This window comes from Pholcus phalangioides, unplaced genomic scaffold (genome assembly GCF_987345545.1).
Source record: "Pholcus phalangioides strain wild (caught in Gottingen) unplaced genomic scaffold, Ppha-v1.0 ptg000007l_1, whole genome shotgun sequence".
Classification (NCBI taxonomy): Eukaryota; Metazoa; Arthropoda; class Arachnida; order Araneae; family Pholcidae; genus Pholcus; species Pholcus phalangioides.
Window position 1 is genome coordinate 18,971,142 of NW_028301600.1, and position 12,210 is coordinate 18,983,351.

Consider the following 12,210-nt stretch of genomic DNA (forward strand, 5'->3'; position numbering starts at 1 on the left):
CAAAATCGTTAATTCTGAAAATTTGTTTAGAGTTAAGAATAATTTAAAAACTGATTTAAGTAACTTAACTTATTATCTAATAATGCTGCAAGTGTGATGTGATTGTACTAAATAAATTTTTCTTAGCCAAAACAAATAAATAATCAAAACAACACAAATTTTGGATTTTTATCAAAGGTGTCCTTGTTCCGTCTTCCCCACTTTTTTCCAGTTATTTATTATCTACACATTTATTTAAGTTGCTTATATTTATTAGTTATATTATATATAATATTTAGTTTATATATATGTATATATCACAAGAATATACACGAGTTTCCCTCTGAAACTCAGAGGGGACTGATTTAGGAGTTCAGCTGTAGCAAAAATTGCGACTGCTCCTGACTAAACGACTATTCATCGCAATATTTAAGTAGTGTAGAGAGAAACGATGTCACTCTCCGCTGTTCATACGAAGTACGAAAGCCTGGATAACCAAGCAGAGATCGAGATGTATAGTTCGGAAAGAAAATTCTCACATTCCTCTGTGGGGAATCGAACCACCAATCTCTCACTGTCCGGGCGAGTGTTCTGGTTCGAATGTAAATTAGTGTTATTATTATTAATGTTAATATAGCTGTTCAAAGTTAGTTCCGCACTCTAACAAAAACTATTTTTCAAAAATTAAAGCGTAAATGAAGAGAGCAAAGAGCAACTGCAACACTGTAAGTAGTCAACTGAATGGTTCTGAAGAGATTTCTAGTGCTTTCAAAAGATAGCAGCTCTGTATATGCAAATTAGAGAGGGGGACGAATTTATAGCAAGGGATGGATATCGGGCACTTTCCCTTATTTTAAAAGTACATCTTTTAGTGCAGGTTTCTATGGTCCGTAACGATGGCATAGGTGATCCTCAGCCAAACTTGATAAAATTATTCCTCCGTTGTAATTGATATATTGGTAAAAATATCCATATGGCTTCAAATAAAATTATAACCTTCATACTTAAGTTCAATATATATCATCGAGGAGAATGCAGGAAATTGCCATTCTAAATACGGGATACCACTAAATTTTGCAAAAAATTGCAATTCATTGCTTTAAATGCAATTTTCTAATTAATGCTAAAATTGCTGAAGGTGAGAAATGAAGGGGTGTTACAATCGCAGTAAACAAAAATGTATTTCACGAAAAAAATATTCAAATGATCTGATGACCATATTTCATTGAGAAAAATAAAATTCGGTTAACTGGGATCTCTTAAATAATAATCCGTAAAATACAGGGCATCGCCAATTGTCATCGAAAACATTGTCAGAATTAGGCACAATCACCAATCGAAATTAAAATTTCAAAAAAATTGAGGACATAAAGAACATAATTATATGTATGTGATATATTTTATGATGTACCAAATTTTGCGGGGCCGGTTCTATATGAATCACCCTGTATATTACCACTAATCACGCTGACTGAGGGTCCCACTGGGGTTGGATACCAATCTTAGCTCTCGGTTACTCAGCGGAAAAAAATACGCTGTTCACTTCAAACGTCGTGGTTAGAAGTGGCCAATTTTTCCGCTGAGTAATTGAGATTAAGATTTGGTATCCAACCCAAATGAGATTCTCGGTTAGCGTGTGATTAGTGATTACATATATTTCATCTGAAGGTGCACCCACTGTGTGTCGAAATACATTAGGAGTTTTGTATTTTCCGTTCGATGGTGATTTCTGATTATTATTGGCAAAGCTTATCTATTCTTCCATAACACGAACGGAAAGTCACGGAAAGGGGACAGACGCGTAAGCAAGACATACTTTTTTTTTGGGGGGGGGGGGAGCACACAGGCTAACTTGAGGTTTGAGGGATGCATCTAGTATTTTTAAATGATTTTAAACGTATTCACACACGTCAAAAAGTCAGGATGCAAATGCGAAAATACGGTTAATATGGTCACCGTAAGCATATCGCACTTAAAATTAGTGACCTCAGTTATAACAACAAGATATGATGGAATTGTGTGTAAAAGATCTCTTTGGTTATTTCGTGTACTGTTAGTTTTACGCTCAATCTCAAAAGTGGGTCGAGGATTTTCGTTTCTTGCCTCGAGTTATCTTCGGCATCATTTCAAAAGATTAGTCCCACCCACATATCGCTTTGTATTTTATCGTAAATATTATCTCCATGTTTTTTTCTACCGCAAATTATCATCTTTCTCTTTATTCATCACATTGTATTCACATGTTTTTCATAAGCGTTTCTCTCCTTCGGCTAAAAAATATACATTTTTTTTTCTTGTTTTATAGATTCAAATATGTATGGATTAGTCAAAACACAGAGATATCCTTTATCATATTCTATTGCGTGTATATTAATCGTATCTAATTCATATTCTTACGTGTCGGTATAATATTCGTTGATGATATTCAGATAGAGTTAAAGGCGTTTCTTGCAATATTTTTTAGTGGCTGGCAGTGGAATGCAGTTCGAATGATTCTTTAGGCTTAGGATAAAAGTATTAGAGGCTTTCGGACAAAAGCTTCAAGGTTAAGATAATTCTAAGCTGTTAAGTTGAATCCTGCACGGAGATGATGCTATCTTCCCGGCTGTCTAGAGATGGCTAACGCAGATATAGACGAAACATTTGCAAATCATAATTGTACTGCATCGTTATTCTTAAGCCCGGAATAAAGTAGCCAGATGTCCCGGTTTTCCGCTATTAAATTCCCTGTCCCGAAAAGAGCTTTCGGGAAGCCTGTTTGTTCCGGTTATTTCTTGCGCAATCCAAGATCCTCTGAAATAGAACTATTTCATTCGTAAATTTCTAACTGTAAGCGTGCTTCATAATTTAGAGCGGTTTTGGCGTAGTTATATATATATAGTATCCAAGGCCGGAACTAGAGGGGCGTAGGGCAACTGCCCCGGGTGGCAAAATTTAGGGAGCGGCAGTTTTAGGTGGGAACAAAGAACACCGTTACAAAATTATCGAATTTTAAAGTTGTTGGGGCCGCAAAATAATGTTTGCCCCGGGCGGCCAGCATCCTAGTTACGGCTCTGATAGTGCCTCGCTGTTTTATTTAAAAAAAATCAAGTGCTCCGTCAACTTCTAATGTATGTGCTCACTAGATGGCGATATATGCTTCAATGTACAAATATAATTCTGTATAGAGTTACCAAATTCCGAAACTTAGAAATCAGGAAGCACTCGCACGCACTCTTGCCAACGCCACTTACGGAAGTTTGCTACAAATGGCGCCATATATCAACTAGAACAGCGATTGTTTTCTAATGAAAGTCGAGAAATTAAGAGGGGGAGCTGACCTCTTACTTTTCAGGTATGGGTTCGAATCCCTGGTCGGGCATGGATGTCTACTAACACTAACAAATTCCCTAGACAGATCATACGGATGTGTTGGGAATACGTGAGGATCACGTTATTATTATCATTATTATATATTTAAACTCGCATTTGTTTGGCGCAGTTTGAGAAAATTGGTCCTTGCGCCAATAAATCCAAAATTCAATCCAATCCTATACTTGGTCGCGAAGATCATAGCACCAGATCTCATCATGTAGGATTGATATTATATCAATTCCCCACCCTACCCCCGATCAAAGCCGGATGGGTCCATACATAAAGATGGTCCAGGTTCTATATATATATGGGATCTCAAAAAGTAGTCACATTTTTTCCCATTAAAAGCTTAATTTCTTCACGGCCGAATTTTTTCACAATTCTCTGTGGTCATCCTTAACTAATTGTCGTGGCTCCTATTTCACTTGCTTTTCACCCGTGTCTCTTTACAATATAACGGCCTCAGGATTAGAACCACCGGTTTCAACGGTATATATCTTATAAGTCCTGGCAGAGATGATCGTAGTCGGGCCGCCCTTACCAGATGTGGGGCCAAATGCGTATCAACAATTTCGGGGCACCAAAAATGTTCAAGACCACCTTGCCGATTTTATATATTTTGTGGGTGGTGGTGGAATCAGATCTATTATTTCAGAGTACACGAGTGCTGAGAACAAATAGAACAAATTTTAAATACACAATCACATGTAAATTAACACGAAAATTGGTAAAAATTCAGCACTGGAGGTAAACTAATAAAGGTTAAACTAATGAGAAAAACAATTCCCGAAACTAATGAAAATTTCAGACTTGATGAATTAAAAACAATTCCAGCGACAGGGAAAAAATTCAGAATTAATGAAAGAAATAATTCTGGAATTGGTGAAAGAAATAATTACAAATACAAATACAACGCCACAACTGGCAAAATACCCAAGGAGGTGGCTGAGAAAAAGATGCCCATAACAAATATGGATGTCATACATTTCAAAAATTCAGCAACCCAATTAAAAATGCAATTACAAACAATATATATACATGATAAAATATTATACAATGCCTATAAAGAATACTTATGGTTGTCTTATTCTAAGTATGGATAGCTTCTCGATTTACCCCAACATGTGTATTTCTTTTTAAACGCGTCAATTGTGTTAGAAATTCGAGAATTGGGGAATATTGTGAACTACCAGAGGAAAAAAATTCCAGAATAGATGTGAAAATTCATAATTTACCGAAGAAAAAAATTTCAGAATTGATAAAAATCTAGAATTAACAGAAGAAATAATTCCAGAATATTGATGAAAATTCAGAATTAATGTAAGAAATGAGTTCAGAATTGGTTAAAAAGCTTCCAGTAACCTACCGTGAATGCGGGGCTCGGTGTGACCGTACGCTTTTAAGGGCGGCTCTGATCGTAGTGTGCCAATGCACAGCAAAAGATTAAGCTGAAGTTGATTAGTAGTACGTACATACTTATTTAATACAATGTGAAAGTCACAGTATTTCTTGCTCCTTGTTCCAATTCATATGATCACTTAAACAATCATACGAATGTATAAATTAATGGATGTATAAAGTAATAGCGTAGTATACTATATAGAAGCTGAAATTTTGTGAACCTCAGAATTCTGATTTTTTAACAGCTAAAGAATCAATGATAGAGTTGATTACAACTCTCAAGCCCATCAAAGCCTAGTGATCGATTGACTGCTTTATAAAATTGTTTTTGAGTATGAAAAAAAGCATCAGCCCACACACATTAGATAATGAAATGAATTTTTTTTGTTTATATACAGGGTATCCTGTAAGTGCTAATGCAGCCTTTATCTTATCAACCGTCAGGCATAGAGGCATGATTCCAGTTTAAAAAGCGCTCAAAGTCGTTCAAAAATTACCCTGTACCAGTTTTGAGAGTAAAAATACATTGTGTCACAAAATAAAAAAATCTAAATTTTTATACGGCCCCCTCGTCTTCTAACTTCCAATTAGAAAGTTGTATCTCCTGAGAACAACAGAAAAATTCCATGTTTCTAAGTGCTATATTCGCTGAGATATTTGAACTCAAATCTCGGAGATAAGTTATGAAAGAATAGCAAAATCTAACGGACAGCGCTCCTTTCCCTCATTTATGCTGTCCTTTCCCAACTTTTCTCCGATTGTTGAGTTAGAGAGAATATCTCTGTGAATATTGCACTTGGAAACATGGAATTTTTTTGTTGGCATCAAGAGAGACAGGGCAACAACTTTCTGATTGGAAGTTAGAACATGGGGACAGTATAAAAATTTAATTTTTTATTTTGTTACACACTGTATTTTCACTCTCAAAACTGTTATGTATAATGCACAGAATTCTATCAAGTTTCATTCAAAACGAATTTTGGCCGTGCAAGAAAATTAAGTTTCAATTTTTTTTCTATTTCATACATAATTTGTTCACTGATTTCAGTTTAATTATGCAGTTTTGACAGTGAATGAAGCATAACACGCATTTGCAAGCAATAAACACATGACTAAATCCGGTCATCATAAGTACAAAAGTTTTTTTTTTAACGGTAGTTTAAAATTTACGTATTTATTTTTGGCATTATTTATAATGAAAATATTTCTTTTACTTTTTTAGCTCCAGTTACTCCAATAACCCTGACGCAAGTTACAACAATAATGGTGATTCGGCAGGCAGCAACAGAATACGTGTAATTCGTTTGAGGAGGCGCAATAATTTACCTTTGGGTTTTTCTATACGAGGAGGTAATATTATTATTTTTAATAATATTAAATTGAGTATATTGTTAAATTAAATAACTAATTTAATTAGTTATTTCTGGAAGTGTAAATTTGAATTATCAACAAATACTCGTGATAACGGTGAAAAATGTCGAGATTACACGTGTATCCTGGAATATACGTTTATTTTACATAATATATTTCAGTAATATGACTAATACAGTTGGCCCACTTAATCGGATAGCAGATAAACGGAGAGAGAGATGACTCGCTGAAATGGATAAAATCCTCCTTCATCAAAACTTTTCCCATAGAGACAATGTTAAAGTTCCCCCCTTAAGATGATAATTTCAACAACTTTTCCCCGCTTAATCGAATATTACGCTGCACACATCAACCTCTATAGCAGAGGTCCTCCACCTTTTTCTAGTTGCGAGCACTGCTTGTACCCATCATCTAAAGAAGAGCACCCTTACGGCAGGTTTAAGATACGAATGCATGTAATGGCGATGATTTCAGTCCGTGAATGCTATTCCTCCAAGGTGTTTAATTGGAAAGTTGATCAAGTGCTCGCGAGCACGAAATCGGGTATGAGCATCGAGCACTCTGGGTACTTCAGGGAGCACCGAGGTGCTCGCGAGCCAGGGCCGGACTTAATAATTTCGCGGCCCGGTTCAAAAAAATTTTGCGGCCCCTCCAAAAAAATTTATGAAGTCGCTCCATAACTTGTAATTTTTTAGACTTCCGAAAATAAAATAAAATTTCCCCCTTTAAATCTTGAAGGGGGGAAAAATTGTTCAGGAAGAACTCATTTTATTACGCTTATTTTTCCACTATTTCAGGAACGCGTTGATAGTTGAGATCGTAATCAAACATGGTATATTGAGAGGAAATTGCGTTTTAATTAATTTGACAAAATTTATAAATGCCTTATAATAATTAGCGTGGTCCACCTGCTTGCACTTCATCGTGGCTCGAATCATATTGAACAGACATGCATTTCTGACATATTTTTAAAGTGTTTCATCATCTTTATCAAAGATATGTTACAATGCAATAACTTTGATCATTTTTCGAATCTTATTTTTGTTTTTGCGCAACTAATGTAAATAATAGTAGTAAAGGAATCGAGTACTGGGATTCACAAAAATAAAGTGTATTCCGTTTAATGTTCCCACTTGGAAAGTTCTCGCTGCATACGACTTATTTTCATAATTCTAACACTTGAAATTTCCCATTTAAAGTGTTTTCCCGCCTACAACGTTTTTTAAGACGAGTTTCCGAAAAACGCTTTAAGTGGGATTCATTATATATGATCACTCCGATGTTATTACTTGTTTAAAACCAAAAGTTTTTGCCCCAAATAATATCCAAGATTGTAATCTCAATATTTTAATATTCAAACTTGAAATTCAAAAAGATGCCCTTGTATAAGTTGTCCAATATTAGCAACACTACTGCAATCAGTCTAAACCTCAGATATAATTTATTTAATAGTTGGCAAATATATTTTCTTATCAGAGAATGAACTATCGGGGCTGCAAGCAACGTCGCCTACATCCTAAATTTTCAGACCTTTGTGCTCTTAAATGTTTTTATGCATGGACTCCCTGTTCATGAAACAGAATATCTCTAATGTCGGTACTCTACTAAATGAGTAATTAGATTGAAAAAAAAAAATCAGAGGAAGAGACGTCTTATACCTTTTTTTCGAAAGCTCAGTTCTAAAAATTGTCTCAATTTAGAATTCGTACATTGTATATCTGTCTTCCGGGATATATGAGAGAATTATTCTCAGATGGTGGCGTTAAGAAATTTCGAAGAAGCTTTCACGCCTCCCTAGCAGGGCAGTAATTAGGCTGGGGCAACCGGGGCCCCGAGCCTAATGGGGGGAACTCCAAAAAATTTACATTTATTTTGATTAATAGAAACCCTTTCAAGAAGGGCTCCAAAGAAAAGTCTGCCCCGGAAAGGCACACTACGGCCTTGCGCCCTAGGAAAACATCATGACAGTTCCCAGGAAGGTATGCAATTAACACTCCGAAATGACAGTCGAAGTTGCCTCATTCTGAGGCAGTCATCATCTAGAGATGTCCATGTCACAAGCTACTATGGCTAATGGAAGCAGCACCGGATGAAACTACGCATTGTGAACACTATTAGTACCTTCAGACCAGATGGTAACTCCAATGAGAGGGGAGGTTGTCATTGGGAAAAAATTACTAGATTTCTTTTGTGGTGTCCCTTTCGTTTGATGTCCTAAGCATGTTTTTTTTCTTGGTTGATGCAGCCTTGTTAAATCTTTACTAGCAGAAAAAAGAAAGGCCAGACTTTTTTCAGGGGTAAAGAATGTGACCACTTGCATACACTCTTTTCCTGTTTGAAATAAGCTAATGCCATGCCTAATAACACTATAAATGATATATTATAGGGCTTCTAACTGAAAGCCTCCTTTCACAATCAATAATAGTTTGATGGGAGGAAAATTAAATTTTAATCAAAATTTCCAAAACATCTGCTGAGAAAGAAAAGGATTTCTTCTGGAAGAATTGCGGCCCCTGAAATTTTGCGGCCCGGTGCGACCGCACCTTTCGCACCCCCCTAAGTCCGGCCCTGTCGCGAGCAACGGGTTGAAAGATGCTTGCAGTATAGGCATGCACAATGTTTTTATTGAATGAAACATTTGGAATTAACTGAAAATATGTTGCTAAGTTAAGGTTAATACATTTGAGAATAGGTACTGGCCTCCAAGTATTCAAATTGTCTTCAAAATACTACATTTAATTATTTTATTTTTATTCTCAGTTGCACCAATAGAAAATTCGGCGCAGTTTGATCTAATTGGTCCTTGCGCCAAAAAAAATCAAAATCCAATCCAAAAAAGCCAATAGAGGGACCTTACCCTAACTTTCCTAATGAAAAGTAAAAATCTCGGGTATTGTGATCATTGTAATTTGATACAATTTTCATTTCTTTTTTAATGTCTGATTTATTTGAGAAGCTTTATTAATACTGATCCTTCAAGCCCTTTTCTAACACGTTTTTGGCCCAGGTTACTGGTAAAGAGAAAAAATGTTCACTCGTGGGTTACGACCTATTGTTTTTCCGTCAATGATTATGATTTCTGTGCATGTTGAATGCCCTTTTCTTCAAAGTGGCCAACCAGTTTGAATTCTTATAAAATGGCCTGTGATCTTCACCAGTTTTCTCAATATACTAACTACTAACGTTGTAAAATGTCAATTAAATTGTTCCCCCGCATAATCGGATATTGTGTGCTGGAATCGTTGATATCCGATTAATACAAATACAACACCACAACAGGCAAATTGCCCAACGAGGTGGCTGACATCAGAACATCATGGATCCCCGAGCCATTTTTTGGAGGCCCTACCTACTACTTCTACACCACGCCCCCCCCCCGCGGAACCCCCCAACGAATCGGTACATGCGGGAATGTGCGTGTACGTGTAGTGAAACCTGACGTGAAGTTTTGTTGTTTCTCTGTAATGTTTGTTATGTGTAGTGCTGCCATCTGCCACCAGTTTTTCTAATTATGAGTGAAGTGTTATGATTGAATGATTTATCGTTGTAGGACTGTTGCTCTCTGTGGCGAGACTTTCTAACGGGGAGATCGGCTCGCATTTGCGCCTTGAAGTTGGGAACCACAGAAAACCAACTTCAGCCGACCACCACTGTGGGGTTCGAACCCGGATCCTCGCATCGCGAGTCCGTCACTATAACCACTCGACCACCACAGCGGCAAAAAATGTGTAATTATTTGGAGGTGGGTGGGTTTGAACCCATGTAACCTGAACTCTTTGGAGGTGGGTGGGTTTGAACCCATGTAACCCATGTAACCTGAACTCTTCCCATCTCTAACCCCGTATCTTACCAACCCACCACCACAGCACTGGTGGGCCGACTGTATTTCTTTCATAAAAATATGGTATAATATTCAGAGTACGCCATTCTAGCGTACATTCTAGAGACGAGGATGATGTCACTCTCCGCTATCGATGCAAAGGTTTTTAACAGCTGGCTGATGCGAAAAGATATATTTTGGAAAGAGAAAATTCAACTACCCCGGTGGGAAATCAAACCCACGTCCTTTCACTTTCCGGGTGAACGCCCTAAGCCACTAGACTACAGAGGCAACGAATATCACAATCTTTCCTTGGAGATCGTGTGCACTGAACGAGACCGTACATGGACGGTCGGAGCTAACTCAAGCCAAAGCTCACAATTGTTGACAATGCCACCAGAAGGCGACTTATCCGAGGATGATGTCACTCTCCGCTTATCCATTCAAAGGTTTTTAACAGCCACTGAGCTATAAGTCAAGTTTACTTATAGCTCAGTGTTAACAGCTCGCTAATGCGAAGATATATTTTGGAAAGAGAGAAAATTCAACAGCCTCTGCGGGGAATCGAGCCCACGATTTCTTTCACTTTCCGGGTGAACGCCCTAGTTCAAGTTCTAGAGCGTTCAACCGGAAAGTGAAAAGACGTGGGTTCGATTCCTTGCAGGGGCAGCTGAATTTTCTCTCTTTCCAAAATATATCTTCGCATTAGCGAGCCGTTAAAAACTTTTGTACGCCATTCTAGACTATATGTATTATACAGTATACGTATTGATATCGTTTCGTTTTTGAAGGCCGAGAACATGGAACTGGTGTCTTTGTTTCTGAAGTTCGTGCAGGGTCTGAAGCACATCATCAAGGACTGTTGGTAAGAAACTCGAACTTAAATAATCTTACGTCCTGTTTTCGAGAAAGGGGCCGTTCAAGAATTACGTAAGCAAATTTTTATCCATTTTCGACACCCCCCCTTGTCAGCAAAACGCTGATTCTCCCCCCCCCCCCCGTCAGCAAAATTTCGTCATCAGCTCTGCCCCTCTGAATCCAACTCATATTTTCATAAAGGGTGTTTGATGACGTAAGCATTATCCAAACTACCCCCCTTGTCATCAAAAGTCAGCAAATCGGAAACCCCTTCCCCCCCCCCATCGATGATGACGTAATACTTGAATAGCACCAAAACAATATTTAAGAAATGAAAAACTTACGTTATTTTATCGTTCATTATCAGGTAGGTGATCAGATACTCAGGATAAATGGATTCAATATTGAGCATGCTATCCATGACGAAGTTCTCGCCTTGTTACGAGCGAAGCCGGGAGTAGTCATAAAAGTCAAAAGTATAAGACTTATATTCTATTAATTAATGAATATTTTTGCAATAAAGTTTATGGATTGTAACCAATCGAGTGAAAAATGTGATTTATAAAAATAAAAGAGTAATAAAAACATTGGACATTACAAATAAAATCTTAAAGTTTAAATTTAGTTTTTTTTACGCTACAAATTACTCAAAACCGATTTGTTCATACAATGACCAATAGACCATTTTACGGACAATCATCGTATAATGTGTATTTTATGATAGGAACTGCGTAATATATCTTGTTCCATAGATTTTTTTAATATGTTAATTTACAATATTTAGTTACTTTCGTTGCACCACGGAAATTTGTAAACACGAGGTTGTCTCTTTGGTGCCATCTCTCTTCTGTAAGCGGAGTAGCACCTTGATGGCAGAAGCGATTCTGACTACGACATAGCCGGTGATGATATACGTTGAAAATTTGCTATTGTATCACATTTTTACTTGACAAATTGTTTCTTGATCAAATCAAAATTAATCTACAGTAATTAAAAACAAAATTTGATTTTGTTTTTAATTACTGTAGTTTGTCTCGTCTTCGTTTATCTTTTTATTTTGGATTTCATTGCATTGTTCTTGACCGGTAATAAATTTTTTATTTTATAGGTATGGGGATGATACCCGTTAAAGAGTAAGTTATATATATATATATATATATATATATATATATATATATATATGTATATTTTTTTTTTATTGCTGACTACAAATCTTTCGAAACATAATTTTAAATTTTCAGGCTTTCGTTGGAAGTTTCGGTTAGAAACTTTGATTAAAAATGTTAAGGAAAACTTGAATCTTGTTCAAAAAACGTTGTCCAGCTCTGCAAGAAATTCCTTTTTCTCCTCCTTTCCCAATGTTATCAAAGCTGCTTAATGCGTATATAAATATCAATTTTGAACGACCCAATGTATAGAAATTTTAA

At 36.6% G+C, this 12,210-nt stretch overlaps 1 protein-coding gene across 4 annotated transcripts in view; it reads left to right on the forward strand.

Annotated features, from left to right (window-relative positions):
• The window catches only part of LOC149085025 (uncharacterized), a 56,087-nt gene that overhangs the window by 22,453 nt on the left and 21,424 nt on the right, over window positions 1-12,210 (forward strand). For all 4 annotated transcript variants that reach the window (XM_089232778.1, XM_089232780.1, XM_089232779.1 and 1 more), the window contains exons 2-5: window positions 5,957-6,084; window positions 10,717-10,790; window positions 11,151-11,259; window positions 11,892-11,916. In XM_089232778.1, the coding sequence (XP_089088904.1) occupies window positions 5,957-6,084; window positions 10,717-10,790; window positions 11,151-11,259; window positions 11,892-11,916 (336 nt within the window). The remainder of the gene's footprint in view (window positions 1-5,956; window positions 6,085-10,716; window positions 10,791-11,150; window positions 11,260-11,891; window positions 11,917-12,210) is intronic.